The following is an 18,017-nucleotide window of genomic DNA, read 5'->3' on the forward strand; positions in this document are numbered from 1 at the left end:
ATGAAAAAGCAGGTTGTTAACATTTATAATGCTAATGGTTTGCTTAAGCACTTTGTATTTAAGTGCATCTCAGTGGTATATACTTTGGGCATTTGGATGGGCTCAGACCATATTATTACATTTCTCACATTGCATAACAAAAACTGGGAGTTGGGTCCAAAGAAGGTGAAGGAGGTCAAAGTAAAATTGTCCAATTATAGGAAAAAAAAGAATCCACAATGAACTACAGGTTTTGCATTCTTTGGATACTCACGACCTAATAGTGTTTTTCTGAGATATATTTAATTCAGACAATGAAGGATGCCCCCATCTAGTTGCACCTTTGTTCGTCTGTCTTCTGCATTAGCATGCAAGCTCCATTAGAGTAGCTGGTGACTATGAACTGGCCTCTATCACAACTAGAAACTAAAAGTGTATGGACAGAGACAGTTACAGTGGATAAGGTGCTTTCCTTGCACATAGCTGAGCCAGGATTGATCCCCAACATCACAAATGGATCGGCAAGTTTTGCCAAGAGTAGGCCCTAAGCACAGCTGGTTGTGCCTTGGTTCAAAAAATAAAATAAAATAAAATAAAATAATAAAAGGAAAAAAGGAAAAAAGAAAAAGAAATAAAGTATTTAGCATTAAGTGTGCTTGTTTGCTTATAGCAGCTTGGAAATGTTTGTGGAATTAAGGAAGTTTTAGATAGCATATTGTTTGAATTATTGATGAAAACCTAAGATGTGGGTTGCAAATAATAGATTTTAATTTATTTTAAAAATAAGAGGTATTATCTAATCATCTATTCATTCATCCCTGTACTCATTTATTTAGTTGATGTTAAAGAGTCAATATTATTTGAAGAGATTTTCAATACATTGAATATGTGCATATGCATATTAGCATATGGCTGAATCTTTGAAATTGTGTCGGATTAACTTGAAGGCAGAGAGGAAATCTACAAATGGTACATCAATGTTATAAACTTACAAGAGTCAAGAATATTATTTACATAAAATCATGGTCTATGAGATAATAACAGTGTACAAACATTAACTGGCTTGTGGGGGAAGTGTTAAGCATTTTGACAAGTTAGCTTTCTCTGTGTTTTAGGAATAGAGAGCAAGCTCTAAAGAAGAAAGTTATTCTGTATCTTTCACAGTCATATCTTTGTAAGTTCAAGCAACACTTATTTTTTCCCTAATGTAAACAAAATATTTTTCTAATATTAATGAAAAATATTAACTACAAGTTTCAAGAACTAAATCAGCTATCAGCAGTATAACTGATGGAGAATAAATTATTATTTTTTCTTTCCTACAACAAATCCATTAATTTTTGGAAATACACTGAAGAGAATGTTGTGTAGAGACTCAGGTGTTAATTACTATCAGATTTTTCAAATAACCCCTAGTCTTCTGTAAATTATTTGAGTAGAAACACTGGAGACTTGAAGATTTTATGTGAGTGGAGAAATGAAGGAAATGGTTGAGATGAGTCAGGAGAAAGTTCCCTTATATACACCATTATAACCTGGAAGATAGTGTTAGAATGTAGAAATCTAAAAATGTTTAACAAGCATGGTAACATAGATGTAGAATAAAATTCTTATATAATTCTGCATAAAATAATTTAAATAATCAACTGGAAGCACAGGGTTTTTGTTTTCATAAAATGTCTTAGAATCTAAGGGCTGGAGCTATAGCATAGTGGATATGGTGTTTGCGTTGCATGTGGCTGACCTGGCTTTAATCACTTAATCACTTAACTTCCCGTTAGTCGTCGATTTGCTCGAGCGGGCGCCAGTAACGTCTCCATTTGTCCCTGTCGCGTGCTAGTGTAGCCCAATGGCATCTCTTCGCTCCGGGAACATGGAGGGCCTCAAACCGATCGTTCATGACCTTGACAAAGAAGTCTGACCATCTGGTAGGTGGGCGGCCACGCGGTCTCTTGACATCCCGTGGAATCCAATCAGTAACAGCTCTAGTCCAACGGTCATCTTTAAATCTCATTACGTGACCAGCCCATCTGATTTTTGACACCTTGGCAAATGAGACAGCGTCCCTGATCCTTGATCGTTGATGGATGTCAGAACTCCGGATTCGTTCTCTCATTTGAGTGAAACGTGATATTCTAAGCATAGCTCTTTCTATTCTTCTTTGGGAGACCTGAATGGCGTTCTCATCTTGTTTGCGTAGGGCCCAGGTCTCTGAGGCATATGTTAATGCAGGAAGAACAGTGGAATCAAAGAGATGTGCCCGGAGCCGGAGGTTCTTCGTCCTCTTAGCTATTTCTTCGACGTTCTTGAAGGCGTTCCAAGCCGCTCTCTTCCTCCTGTGCAGCTCGGGTGCCAGGTCATTTGTCATGTTGACCTCTCGACCTAGGTACACATAGCTGTTGCATTCGGAGATGGTCGTTCCATTGAGAGCGAATGGGGCGTCAGGAACAAGGCTGTTTCTCATAAACATTGTCTTCGTAAGATTCAGCTGTAGTCCTACCTTTCCACACTCACGGTCAAAGTCGGCCAGCATTTGTGCTGCTTGGCTGATGTTTGGTGTTATTAAAACAATGTCATCAGCAAAGCGGAGGTGGTGTAGTTGCCGACCATCTATCTTCACTCCCATTCCTTCCCATTCCAGTCGTCGCATGATGTTCTCGAGGGTGGCACTGAAGAGTTTTGGTGAAATGGTATCACCCTGCCGCACCCCTCTCTTGACATCAACGATCACTTCTTTGTAGAATGGTGAGATCCTGGTAGTGAATCCGCAATACAGCTCACGGAGGATCCTGATGTATTGGGCTTGAATGCCCTGATTGGCTAGGGCTTCAATGACCGCTTCCGTCTCAACAGAATCAAAGGCCTTCTTTAAATCAATGAACGTTAAGCAGAGCGGCATCTTGATTAGAGGTCACCCCAAAAGCCTCTATACCTCTCGGAAAGACTGGCAAGCTACCGAGAGTATTCCGCCTGCACGGAAGAGCCTGGCAAGCTATCCGCTGTGTATTCGATATGCCAAAACCAGTAACTACAACTGGTCTCATTCACCTGACCCTGAAGGCTTCACCGACATGGCAGCACTGAGAAGGATGAGAAAGGAGAGGCCGACAAAATCTCAAGGCCGACCTAGGCTGCCACAACGAAGGAAGACAAAAATGATCGTCTGTACTTTCAATGCACGTACGCTAGCATCAGATGCATCCATCGAGGACCTGATGGTACAAGCGCGAATGATCAAGTACGACATCATTGGTCTGACCGAGACAAGAAGACACGAATCTCACCATGCCGTTTTCGACACTGGAGAAGAATTGTTCCTCGGAACATGCGATAAAAGAGGTGTTGGAGGCGTCGGTGTCCTTATCAACACAAACTTGGCCAAGAGCATTGATTCATTCGAATGCCTAACAACCCGAATCGGACGTTTACATTTGAATAGATGTGACTCACTGCCTGCAGTTTCTATCTTCGTTGTCTACGCACCAACATCTCATTATGATGGAAGAGAAATCGAGAAGTTCTACATGGAGCTAGAGAAATTCTATAAAGAAGACCACACCTTCTACAAGATCATTGTGGGTGATTTTAATGCCAAGATAGGACCGAGAAGATCAGCTGAAGAACTTCACATCGGAACCCATGGCCTAGAATGGAACGAACAGGGTGAGAGACTGTCTGAGTTCATCATGTCGACCAAGACCATTCATGGTAACTCACAGTTCCAGAAGGCAGAATCTAAACGATGGACATGGGAGTCTCCCGGTGGACGATTCCACAACGAAATAGACCACATCATATTCAATCGACGGTTTTGCCTGACTGATGTCGCTGTTGTCCCAAAATTTCGAACGGGATCGGACCACCGTCTCCTTCGTGCAAAATTCTACTTCACAGAGCGGGGAGAAAGGGCTGCAAAGACCTGGCTTTAATTCCTGATATCCTTTATGGTCCCCTAAACATTGTTAGGAGTAATTCCTGAATGCAGATCTAGGAATAACCCTTTATTACTGGTTGTGGTCCCATAACAAACAAAGATTATTAGAGCCTAAAGCTAGTCAAGTCTATGAAAATTTGAATTATAGTGAATTGAAAGTATAAAGCTAAATTATCTGGATATTCAATATATACACACATAGCAATTTTTAAATCATTGCATCATAGTAAGATTTCATTGTTAAAGGGCATAAGTACATTGTTAAGACCCAAATATTTGCTTCTCAAACTCTAGAATGTTATAGAAGAAACTTGTTCCCAGAAGGCAGCTGGAATAGAGAAGGGATCATTAAGTCAGTGATGGTTGGAGGGATCGCTCAGGATGGGAGATGAATGCTGAAAGTAGACAAAGGACCAAATGTGATACCCTCTCAGTATATGTATTGCAAACCATAATGTAGAGAGACTGGAGCGATAGCACAGCGGGTAGGGCGTCTGCCTTGCATGCAGCCAACATGGCCGACCCGAGTTCGATTCCTCCGCCCCTCTCGGAGAGCCCGGCAAGCTACCGAGAGTATTCGATATGCCAGACACAGTAACAACAAAGTCTCCAATGGAGACGTTACTGGACCCGCTCGAGCAAATCGATGATCAACGGGAGGGCCTTTACTACTACTAATGTAGAGAGACAGTATGGGAGAAATTGTCTGCCACTGAGGTAGGGGTAGTTTGGGAATGTGGGGGAGGATACTGAGGACAATGGAGGTGGAAAATGTGCACTGGTGGAGGGATGGGTGTTCGATCATTATATGACTGAAACTCAAACATGAAATCTCTGTAACTGTATCTCATGGTGATTCAATAAAAAAAAAAGAAAAAGAAAGTAGCTCCCAGATATTCTCTTATAATGTTTTAACTTCCACGTTCTATTTTTTTAATCGTAGGTTTATCAACATAATATTTAGGACAAATGTTCAGGTTTACATGACTAGCATAGTGAATTTTCTAACAAAGAATATAAATAACAATACTCAGATTCTTTCTAAAAAAAGAATTTATGGATATATGACTTCAAAATACATTTTACAAAAGACAAACATTACCCTGATACCCAAACTAGGCTAGGACACATATACACAACAAAAATACTGCTCAGGCACCTCCAGAGTTCTTCTTGTAAAGTGCCTGCATGTCTCTACAGAGGGACTTAAACTTTCGTTAATTTTATGATAAATCACCCTTACCAATCGAACCACTTGAAGCTGCTCCAGATCATCTGCACATCTGCATGATCTATTACTCTCTCTCTCTCTCTCTCTCACACACACACACACACACACACACACACACACACACATACACAAACAGAGTAAAGAGTTTCTTTAACACACAGACCAAACCCTGTAACTCACCTAATAGTGCATCCTTTGCAGTCACCTTCTATTTCTCGGAAATTCCACAATCCTATTGGTTTGCTGTCAAAGTAAGTTTCTCCCATGCAACCAGTGAATGTGATCACACGTACAGCATCTGCCTTCTAAAGAGAGAAAGGTGAAATTTGTTAGAATTTAGAATTTCACAAAAGTCTTAGTGTTCTCATGAGAGTTATTAGCACCAAGTGGCTATTCATTCCTTCTACAATTCTGAGTAGGGCACATATTTATCTTTTAACCATATAATCCCTTCAGAGACCTTGGTTATTTTGTATTATACCAGTTCATCAGCATTAGTAAATAAAAGCTCTTAGCTTCTGATTTCAGGTAAGCTGCTTATCCTTTATGATACTCTAATTTGGCAAGGGTGGGGGCAACTGTAGCTTCTAGGTTAGAAGGAGAATTAAATGAGATAATTCAGTTTATATTCACTGTAACTGAATATTTTTATGTTTGATACCTAATACATCATCAAGTAGGGTAACGAATGAATCCACTCTAGACTGTGCTGTTATTTCAGACTGCATTTTTACCCTCTTCTGTCAATGGTCCCTCTTCCAAATTTGTTTCCTTCCTGTGACATCCTGAATTACTGTCATATTCTTTTGTGTCCCTAAACTCATACCAGCATGCCCATTTATGCAATGTTCACCTAGGTATCCCTTGGAATCTCCTGGGGTATGATATCTGACATGGGCCCCAGTTGAGAAGCACTGATTTGAGCAATTATTTTTATAGGCATTGAGAAACGTTGTTACCAATACATTTTATAGTGCCAAATACTATTAGTTTTTAAATTAAGTATATGTTTTATTTATTTATTAATTTATTTTTAAGTTACCATGAGATACATAATTATAAACGTGTTCATGATTGGGTTTCAGTCATGCAGTGACCCAACACCCATCCCTCCACCAATACTCATTTCCTACCACCAATGACCCCAGTTTCCCTCCCATCATATCCCACCCCCCCCCTTCCTCTATGCTCTTTTATGGGCACTTTTATTATTCTCTTCTCTATCTCTCACTCTCTCTTGCACTCTCTCTCTCTAACATACACACACACACACTCTCTCTCTCTGTCTCTCTGTCTCTGTCTCTGTCTCTGTCTCTGTCTCTCTCTCTCTATCTCTCTCAGAGTGCCGATAACTTAAGAAACGTTTTGCTCAAGTGAACCTGCATTCATCTGAATAATCTAGGGGAAAATGAATGCACATGATTATGTTTTAGAATAAATATAGGAATATGGTCACAGAATAATTAAAATGTAGTTCCAACTGTTGTTGTTAAGCAGTTCACTAGTACAGAGAAAGAGGGCTGATTGGAGCCACTGGCAATTATAAGGAAGAATTTTTTAAAAAATTTTTATTAGTGAAACACCATGAGTTACAGTTGTAGACTTACAAATTTTTGTGTTTGTGTTTTAGCTATACAGTGATCGAGTACCCATCCCTCCACCAATGCCCATTCTCCACCACCACTGATCCCAGTATCTCTCCCACCCCCCATCCCCCCATCCCACCCTGCCTCTGTGGCAGGGTATTCTCTTTTGTTCTCTCTCTCTTTTTGGGTGTTGTGGTTTGCAAAAGAGGCATTGAATGGCAATCATGTTTGGTCTATAGTCTACTTTAATTTTTAAAAATTGACTCTCATCTATTGGAGCCTCTTAATTTCCAGAGGTTGCTACTACTTTGTGAATTTTACTTTGTTTTTGCTTTTCCTTCTCATAGTCTAAAAAGCTAAGGCTATTTCCATGAATCTTTGAATGTTTACCAGCATATTCATTTTGTTTCTTGTTTTTAGCTTTTGGTTCATTATAATCTGGTGTTGCTTGAGCCTCAGAACTCGTGGTCAAAATTGATTAAGATTTTTCTCAAGGTCATACATGTCTGTTTTCTTATTGCTTGACAAAGGACCAAGGAAGTTGCTTTGTGTCAGTAATATCCGGATAACAAGAAAGTCTAATATAATATGTGATCACCTAGTTCTAGTAATCTGTTATAAGCTCATGCCCTTAGTTTTACTGTGGCAGTGGAGAGTGGTGATTAAGATCGGTGACTCTTAAACATGCTTTGATGGATTCAAATGACAACTCTGCTACTAACTTCTTCATATCCTGGGCTGTATTTAACTTCTTCTATTCATATTTATCAACTAAAATAAAAATATTTTTTATTTTTTATTATGAAAATTTTAATCCATGAAAGTTAGACTACCACCGAGCACAATGTAAGGACTACATAGATGCATTGAACTTTTATAACTGTGTTCTACAACGTGCAGGCAAAGTAGATATGTTTATCTGCCTTGTTTATGTCTCTTGAGACAACTGAAGTCTAAGGTGTTAATATTTTAGTAGGTGATAAAGTAACATTTTAGCTGTAATAAAGCAGAAAATGCAACTTGAATTTCATCTCAAAATTCCTATTTGTGTGCTGTATTATCCACATATTTATGCTTAGAGGAAGAAGAGAAAATTGGCAGTATGAATATGTGTTACTATATGCCATATATATTTATTGAGTTCAAAAAATGAGGATGATTCCAGTGTGTAGTTGTGGAACCAATTCTAATACATTAGAGTCACATCTCATACACAAAGCAAATAAAACAACCTCACTCTATATGAAGGTTGAGTTCTCATAAATTTGGGGTCACTGTGGCTTTTCACATTTTCGGACTAATCTCATCCCAGGATGATTCTGACAAGCCCAGGATTATCCATTATATTTTGTCGTGCTCTTACATCTCACCCACAGGTCGTTTTTCAACACCTAATTCCATTTAATCAACAAAAACTTCTTTAAAATGCACGAATGCAGGCCCTTTGCAATTTGAAATGCACAAGGACCTCTCTTAAAGCAATTATGAATATTAAGCACTTTACAAGAATGAGAAGAGCAACTTGAAAACTTTTGCAATCAGATCATGATTTGAAAGCTTATAGCCTCTGTGATATTTCCCAAGGTATTCATAAATCTTTTAATTAGATGTGAGTTTGAACTTTATAGTACTTCATTCATATCAATAAATCATAAATTGATTCAGGAGATGGGGTATATTTAAAAATAATTTACCATTGAGCAACTAAAACAAGACAATGAAAATGATGTCACAGATTAGGGCCAAATGATAGCTGTTTAAATAAGTACAAAAGGCTTAAATATTACGTTACCATAATGAATATTCAAAATGAAAAAATTCTGGGCCCAGGGAGATGGCCTAAGTGCTACAGCATGTGCCTAGCATATGCAAGGCCTGGTTTCCATCAGTCCTTTGCACCAAATGGTCTTCTAGGTGCTGCCAGGTGATAGATGCCGAGGCCTTGCTGGGATGGTTACCTACCTCACTCGACAAGAGCTCCCATTACTGCACTAGTGAACAAGAATAACTAAGATTGGTCTCTGACCCCTGGCAAGATTGAGGGTGGCCCTTATTAAAAAAAAAGTCTCATTAAATATAAATTTATGTTAACCAAGTAAAATTTGGTTTTTGGTCAGATTTTTGCAGAACTTTATCATGTCTTCCCCCAAGTAATCATGTCAGTAGTTGTGAAGATGGATATGATAAATTGAATGAGAAAGGATGGATTACCTTTAATTTTCCAGTCAAGCCACCCACGAAGAGCATTGCATTTGCATCCACATCTAGAATAGTGTACCCTGGAGGTGATGCTGAATGGTAGACACTGGGCAGGATGCTGGCTTTGGGTCCATCCAGGGCTCTCACAGAAATAGTTCCATTTCTCCCAGTTCTTTCATGATGTGTGTTGAAATGCAATGGAAGAAAATAAAAAAGCAATAACATATGTACCACATTTTTGGTAACTTTAGTTTTAAAATGCAAAACATGGTTTGGATAATTTAAGAAATCAAGTGATTAGGTTCAAACATATCAGCTTCATAAAACTACACACCAAAGTACAGAATCTGATCTTTGCTGGATGTTTACTGTCAATTTTCACCAAAACCTGTGAGTTACAGTCCAGATTCAGCACATATCACTGATATGAAATGACATGGCAGCAATTAGTTGATGGAATTGCTATTAAATGGAAAGCTTTGCTTTACAAAACAATTTACTATTTTCTACTAAATACCATTTTAAAAGTTTATATTGCTTTATCTTGTTTTTGGCTTAACGTAAGTCAGCAACTGAACCCTGAGTGAGCTACTATTCTGCATTATAAGCTGTAGCAATTCTCCTAAATCCCTTATTAGTTCTTGGATCTGAATTTGCTGAAGTAGTATTCCTGGAATTGTGATCTTTTACTGTTTGGCAGTACATCTAATGGGTAGCGTATAATATCTACTCTTCAAAATCAGTGTATACAAATTGTACAAAACTTCAACTTTCATTTTAATTAAGAGAATTTTAAAAGCCATCGCTACTTTGTTTCATCTTTTTTTTAAGGCACCTCATTTCCATAAACTGTTACATATATCAAAATTTGGTCCTTCTTCAGAGACAAGGAGTCATATCAAAACTTTAGTGTCATATTCCTCTTACTACTCTCTCATTTTTTGTACTCTTTTCTATCTCTTGGGGTAAGTATTAACTGAAATATGTAAAAAGAATAAAATCAACTTATTAATAGGGTTTTTTAAAAAACAGGATAAAGGACTGTAAAAGAACTTCACTTTGTGATATAAAGGCTCTTAATCTCAGTAAAGCATTAAATCCTTCCAACACAATTACTTAGGCTAGTATATTTTCCTCTTTTTCTCACACAAACATGCATAGCTGCACACTGACACATTTCTTTACTGAAGATATTAAAAAGGAACTAAAACTCATTTCTTGTTAAGATTTCTTAAGCATTTTCTTGTGGAAAAACATTGGTAAATAAACACAAACATAGAATAAAATTCTACATTGTGTCCATCACTCAGATCTAATAATTACCAAATCTTCTTATCTCTGTTAGCTTCTTCTCTAGCCCCAAGTTCTTAAACATAACTCTCACTGGAAGCTGTTTTGAGTTTTTAAGTTGAGCATTAGAAAAATGAAGGTAAAAGGTAAAGGTAAAGGCCCTCCCGTTTAATGAGAGAAAATATTGAGGACAGTAGTGTGTCTTATGCATAATCTATACACTGCAAGAAGTTAATTGAATTGAAACTTCAAAGACAGAATCAATCAGCTTCCTCTTCCTTTCGATTTTAAATAGCACGGACCTAACATATTGTATATTCATGGCAGCATTTAGATACTACACACGACTGTAGGCAAAGTCATTTTGTAAACTTGCAGAGAATAGAACACTAAACAGGCACCAAAGGCACCTCTAAAGTCTGCCTCACACCGATAAAGGAGAGTCTTAGTACTTCTTTCAATGATTTAATACAAATCAAATCAAATCAAAACAAACAAACAAACAAAAGTAATAGAAACTCAAAATTCCTGTGGGACCACCAGAGAAGTGAACAAAACAGACGGTACCTGATTTAATTTTACTGAATTGACTATTTTATTTAATTATTATTTTGGGGGTGGACACACCCAGCAGTGATCAGGGCGTTCCTGGCTCAGTGTTCAGGGACTCCTGACAGGGTTCTCAACTATTAAATGTTATAAAGGTTTCTTAGTTTCTAGCAGGACCAATAAGGACATTCATGCAAATTTATATATACACACATAAAATAGAAAAATGTTGCACATGATTACATATAGTAGATTCAAAGCTAACTCCCAGAATACAAATAAGAGTTCTCTTAAAAGACAATTAAGGTTATATCATTAAATAATGATAGTCTTTATAGAATTAGTTACCTTGATGCCTCAATACGGTACCAATACGAGTCATCAATAGTCAAATCTGGATACTCTACACGTCCAACTCCAGATCCAACATCCCAGAGAAAGCTTACTTTACCTTTACGCATTTCAATAGCCAGAAAATCAACCTAGTTCAGAAAAACAAAAACAACTGATAGCATTTGTACTGAGGAGATAGTGGTTACTTTGAAGGAAAAAACTAATAGAGTTCTTTTGAATAATCGTCACTTGAAGTATTTCAAGTAATCATAACCTCATAATATCCCCAAGTATATGATATTATGTGATTAAATATTTTATTACTGAATCTTTAAAGCAATACAAAAGTCCAATCTATGTCTGCGTAATCCACTCATTTAACAAATTCTAATTGGTTTAATGTTGCAACAGAAGTCTTTTCTGACTGACAATTGTGGTATAGGCCAAAATAAAAGCACATTAAAAAATATCAATTATTATTTTACTTAGCTGTTTGTGGTCGGGTTTCAGTCATACAGAGTTCCAACACTCCTCCCTCCACCAGTGTATATTTCCCATCACCAATGTCCCCAGTTTCCTCCCCGCCACCCTCCCTTCAGCCTGTTTTCTATGGCAGCCACTTCCTTCTGCCCCCATCCCCAGTCCCTCTCTCTCTCTCTCTCTTTATGTCTCCCTTTGGGCCTTATAGTTTGCAGCACAGATGCTGAGAGATTATCCTACCTATCCTTTAATTACGTTCAACATGCAGTTCTTATCCAGAGTGATCATTTGACAATCAACTATCATAGTTACAGTGGTCTTTTCTCTATCCTAACTGCCTTCTCTCCCAGCACCTGGGGTAGGCTTCCAACTGTGGGCCAATTCTCATAGCCCTTGTTTCTACTGTCCTTGGGTTTGAGTCTCATATTGTGTATTTTTAAATATCCTACAAATAAATTCAATAATTCTATGTCTATCCCTCTCCTTCTGACCATTTCACTCAGCATCATACTCTCCATGTACATCCATTTATAAGTGAACTTCATAACTCAATTTTTCCTAATACCTGCATGGGCTGGAGTAATAGCGCAGAAGGTAGGGCATTTGCCTTGCACGTGGCTGGCCCAGAAGACCCGGGTTCTATTCTTCTGCCCCTCTTGGAGAGCCCGGCAAGCTACTGAGAGTATCTCGCCTGCACGACAAAGCCTGGCAAGCTCCCCATGATGTATTCGACATGCCAAATACAGTAACAACAAGTCTCACAATGGAGACGTTACTGGGCCCGCTCGAGCAAATTGGTGAGCAACGGGAGAACAGTGCTATTTTTTTTTTTTTTACCAAAGCACTGTCATTCTTGAGGACTAGCTAGGCTGCTTATTTGTTTTATATTTACAGTGACTCACAATAGCTCACTTGAAAGGCAGGTACTAACTTTTACCCTAACAAGTCTGTAAAAAGTCTTAACTCATCTTGGAAATTATCCATGTATGAAAAGAAATGATTCAAATAAAAGGAATTAGAATTTACTGGGTGAATGTTTGTTGTTAATTCAACTCCTATTTATTCATTTTGAGTCAGAGTTTAGTATAATCAGAATTTCTCGTTGGTAAGAAAATAGTACACAATTTACCATTTACATTTAACATGATAGTCTAGGATAATTTCATAGAGAAATACAAAAAATAAAAATCTTTACTTCTACATGTCTTATTAAATAACTGGATCTGAAAATAAAAACTCAAAATCAATGAGTGAATCACACATTTAAACACCTCGGCCTAAATACGGTTGAATTTGTTTTTATACCACTTGCCTTCTGAATTTATTTGACAGTTTATAACTTTGTGAGATTTGATGCTGAGGTATTCAAATCTGAAAACTACTTAATTTAGTTTGTGTTCCTGCTACTGGATTCTGTACATTTTCCTCACAAACAGGATTCTAACTAGAAACACAGTAGAGCAAAGAAAAGAGGAGTGATTATACTTACAAATTTAGCACTCCCAAGATAAAAGAGGAGGTTATCGGCAACAGGTGTCTTTACATTGACAACAATATTATTGTAGCTTCCTTTCTTGATTTCAGGCTTGTATGTTCGAATGCAGTCACCTCCAGAAGATACCGATACTTTGATCTTCAGAAAACAAGGTAGCAAAAACCAAAACTCAGTGTCTTAGGAAGTTTGAAGTAGTTCCCAAGCAACCACAAAGCCACTGTCATCTCTTCTTTGAAGATATTTTTCTATTATCAAACATTATCACTATATGTTCATATGCAGACACCATTATACTTATTAATGAGGGCAGAGAAAAGCAGTTTTTCACAGCATTTTGACAATGAGCTGTTCATTATCCCCATGATACTATTGTTAGCAAGCTATTTTTTGAAGCATACAACTATAACAATTTTTATCTTCATTCCTTCCTCTTTACGAACATGATAGCACTTGCAAAAGGTGATTTTATATGAAGCTAATGGCCATGTCTTTAAAGTTATTTAATAAAATTTTATAATTTAAAATTAAATGATTTGGGTTTCACTAAAATATGAAATCATTTTTCCCCTAGAGGAAATTACCTATCCTTTCATGTTCTTACAGTTGAAAGAGGTGAAATAGATTTTGTTCTAGGTGTTCTCATAATAAGAATATTAATCATTCCATGCAGAATACATATTTCAGAATAAATTGTACCTTTTTATTAACTCACCAGGAAATGAAACAGAAATAATTTCCAATGACTATCACTACTAATGTATTTAACAGCTCCTTTTTCTTTTGACTAGTACTTTAAAAAATTACTAAAAATTGCTAAGGAAGAACTTCCTTTATGAGTAGAACTGAGACAGATCATACCATTTTTTACATAAATTTAGGAAGACTTTCTTCACTACCAATGTACACTAGGTGATTATTTAGTTTAATTTCCTTTGAGTCAGGTAGACAATGAAATGGTACTTTCAGGACAGCAATGTAGATTCTTTGCTTTGGACAAAAGCTGTTCATTTGCTCAGTGATCAGTCTCAAGGTAGAGAGAGAAAGATAGAAAACTCAATTTTGATGAAACAGCTCAATGTGCTGGAGCACCAACTTTGTTTCAAGATGTGCAGCTTCTATTCCCAGCACAGCATGGTCCTTAAGCATGTCAGGAAACAATGATTCCTATGCACTGAACCAGAAACATCTTAGAGCCTTACTGGGTGTGGTCCCCAAACCACCAGAACTTCTCCTAACTCAAATGCTGGCCTTAAGAATTCTCTTGATCTGCCATTTGACCCAGCTATAGCACTCCTGGGAATATATCCCAGAGAGGCAAAAAGGTATAGTTGAAGTGACATCTGCAATCGTTTGTTCATTGCAGCACTCTTTACAATAGCCAGAATCTGGAAAAAACCTGAGTGCCCAAGAACAGATGACTGGTTAAAGAAACTTTGGTACATTTACACAATGGAGTACTATGTAGCTGTTAGAAAAGATGAAGTTATGAAATTTACATACAAGTGGTACTACATGGAAAGTATCATGTTAAGCGAAATGAGTCAGAAAGAGTGGGATAGACACAGAAAGATTGCATTCATCTGGGGAACATAAAGCAACAAAAAGGGAGACTAACACCCAGGAATGGCTGAGATTAGTACCAGGAATTTTGTTCCATGAATGGAAGGCCAGCCACACGTTCTAGGTGAAAAGGAAGCTCAGATAGAGAAGAGAGCACCAAATGAAGGGTGTTGTGAGGACCCTCCCAGGGTGGGAGAAGCATGCTAAAAGTAGTCTATATAGACCAAACATGATTGCCACTCAATGCCTCTCTTGAAAAACACAGTACCCAAAAGAAGAGAGAGAGAACAAGGGGGAATACCCTGCCACAGAGGCAGGATGGGACGGGGGGATGAGGGGGGGGGATGCTGGGACCCGTGGTGATGGATGACGGGCACTGGTGGAGGGATGGGCACTTGATCATTGTATAACTGAAACCCAAGCACAAAATTTGTAAGCCTATAGCTGTACCTCATGGTGTTTCTCTAATAAAAAAAGAAAAAACAAAAGAAGTCTCTTGACCTTCACTAGCAGTAGATTTCCTTTCTCATTTCTATTTTTTCTAGAGAAATGGCTTTTGGGGTCACACGTGGTAGTGCTCAGGGCTTTGTCCTGGCTACACACTCAGGGATCACTCCTGACAGTTCTTAGGGGACCATATGAGGTGGCAGGGATAAAATGAGAATCAGTCGTGTGCAAGGAAAGTGCCCTAACTGCTGTGCTATCAGTCCAGCCCCAATTTTTGCATCCCTTTAAGCACTGTGATATTCATGTGGTTTCAACACTTAGAATATAACCAGTTAGGTATTAGGGTTCCCATCAGGAAATACTGTGCAAATGCAAAACAAAGTATCATACAACAAGGTGTCTATAAGAATTTAATCAGGGTATGGGTATATGCAACACCAGGACTCCTGAGTGACAAATTTGTTGAAGCTAAAACAGAAAAATGTGCTGGGAGTTCAGGTTTGGACATGTGCATGAATGATGGCTTGAGAACTCCTGGTGATAAGGCAGATCTGCAACATTTTCTACATCTCTGACAGACCACTTATATACAATTACTCCTTGCTTAGCCTGCTAATCAATTTGCATCTCTGCACAAAGTAGATTGTGTGCTAGGAGAAAAAAATAAACATCCATCCATTCATTCACCTTAATGAATCCTTGTGTAGTGTCTTTACAGTTGAGATGAACTAGGGTGCTTACTCTACAGAAACTGCTTACCTATGTGTGAAACTTTCCAGCCAAGGGACACAGCACTGGAATGCAGTACTTCACCCAGTACTTTACTCTGCATCCTGGGGAGTATATTCTTTTGGGCCATGTCATTTTAAGTCCACTAGTACATTCTTTACTCCAGAAATTAAAAAAAAATTCTTTTATACAGAAAGTATTAAGAGTTAGTGAGTGCCAAGAAATTTTAGGAAAAAAGAACCAGGGTATGTATACCCATTTTCTGAATGTTAATATCACAAAGTAGATGTGTAGTAAAGGTTAAGAGAGGGTAGTATGTTGAAGAATAGGAGCTATATAATAGGGTTATTGAGGGCTTATAGATAAAAATATATATAAACTAAAACAAGAGAAAGAAAATATTCCAGAGATCAGGTAAGGAAAATTCAGTCCTAAGATATTTCTAATATTCAGAAAAAGGTGTGAGATATAGTGAATTCTTTGAGGAAGTTTATGTAGTGGACCAAAACTAAAATAAGAAAAACCTTGTAACTTAATTTTAGTATTTGAGGCACCCTCTGACTGTCATTATATCATCAGAACTTCTGACATACTTCATGTATAGAACTGAATGAAAGGTTGAGCCATGTCCCTGGAAGGAAATAATATCCTACTTTTCTAGAATGGCAGTCAAAAGCAATTGTGCATATCTGTGTGTTGTTTGTTCTTTCTTTACTTTATACAAATTTATAGGCACTTGGTTACTATTTAAAGAAGAACTGAATATGTGTTTAGTACATAGTCATTTGGCTACAGAATGTTTCTGTCTTTGTCATATCTATATCGGGCAGAAAAAAGTAGGGGTTATAATATTTAACTGTTGTGTTGAAAAGGTAGTGTGTATGTGTAAAAGCCTAATGAGACTAATGAAACACCATCTGACAATTGAAGGCTAAGAGAGTAACAATTCAAAACTAAAGGTAATTAACATCAGTAGGAGTTATAATTAATCTATTTTATAGCATGATTTACATACTTAAAGTATGGTTCTCTAAACAAAATGCTGTTGTTATATCCAATATGCCAGTAGTTAATCTTATAAATTACCCTATTGCTCAACACTTATACGCTTACATTAAAAACTCTCTGTAAGTTTTATTTTTTTAAAATATAATCTCAACAATTTAATATTTCAGGCAGTCCAAATGGCTGATAATTGTCAATAACTAATGATTTTCTCTTTTAAAGGACTCGTATTTTGAATTTTCATTTACAGATATTTCCCAACTAATTTAAAACAGATAAACAAAAACATGGTCTATAATTTTTATTTTGTTTATGGTTTATACCCAGTGGTGCTCAGTGCTTACTCTCGACTCTGCACTCATGTATCACTCCTGGAAGGGCTCAGGGGACCATATGAAGTGCCAGAGATTGAACACAGGTTCATTGTGTGCAAGACACATGCCTTACATGCTATATCTCTGGTTCCTCTTTGTATTTGTAAATTATAAATTTTTTAATTCATTTGTAATTTTACCCAGAAGAAATTTCAGAATAAATTTCTTTGAGAAAAGGTAAGACATTTCTGAAACACATTTTTAGGATGTTTGGTTCTATCAGTTAATATTATATTTCACGTGAGCCCTCAGTAAGACTTCTAAAGAAAACCCACTGAGCAATCTAAGCAATAGGCATCCCTCAGGCATTTCTCATGAAACAGTATTTACTGCTCATCATGAAATAAATCATAATTATTGAGGATATAATTATTATAACTATTGAAATTTCACCACATTATGTTTATTCAGAAACCAGATCATTTAACAAAAGACTGTGAGGCACTCAGTTTGAGTTGGCAAAACAAAGAACAGACGACTGAAAGAAGAAGCTATGATACATATACACAGTGGAATATCACTCAGTCTTCAGAAAAAATAAAGCCACTTACTGGGCTGATACATGGACATATCCGGAGACTATCATGCTGAGTGAAGTGAGTCAGAGGGAGAGGGACAAACACAGAAATATATCACTTATAAGTATATGGGATTCAAAAAAAACTTAGTAGGGGGATTATTAATGACCAAGGCAATAGAAAAGAAGAGCAGGAGAACTGGTCCTTAGTAGAAGGCTTAGCACTGTGGGGGAAGGCAGAATAGTCAGGGAAGGGACCACTATGACAATGATAGAGGAAAGTGGTCACTCTGGATGAGAACTGGGTGC

The 18,017-nt window shown here is 37.4% G+C and overlaps 1 protein-coding gene across 1 annotated transcript in view; it reads right to left on the reverse strand.

Moving 5' to 3' along the window:
* Positions 1-18,017, reverse strand: part of LAMA2 (laminin subunit alpha 2) — a 647,398-nt gene that overhangs the window by 56,475 nt on the left and 572,906 nt on the right. The window contains exons 46-49 of the mRNA XM_056126014.1: positions 13,071-13,214; positions 11,117-11,250; positions 8,942-9,101; positions 5,325-5,449 (exon numbers count right to left, since the gene is read on the reverse strand). Coding sequence (XP_055981989.1) covers positions 5,325-5,449; positions 8,942-9,101; positions 11,117-11,250; positions 13,071-13,214 — 563 coding nt within the window. The remainder of the gene's footprint in view (positions 1-5,324; positions 5,450-8,941; positions 9,102-11,116; positions 11,251-13,070; positions 13,215-18,017) is intronic.

Source organism: Sorex fumeus, unplaced genomic scaffold (genome assembly GCF_029834395.1).
Source record: "Sorex fumeus unplaced genomic scaffold, SorFum_2.1 ptg000061l, whole genome shotgun sequence".
NCBI classification, from domain to species: domain Eukaryota; kingdom Metazoa; phylum Chordata; class Mammalia; order Eulipotyphla; family Soricidae; genus Sorex; species Sorex fumeus.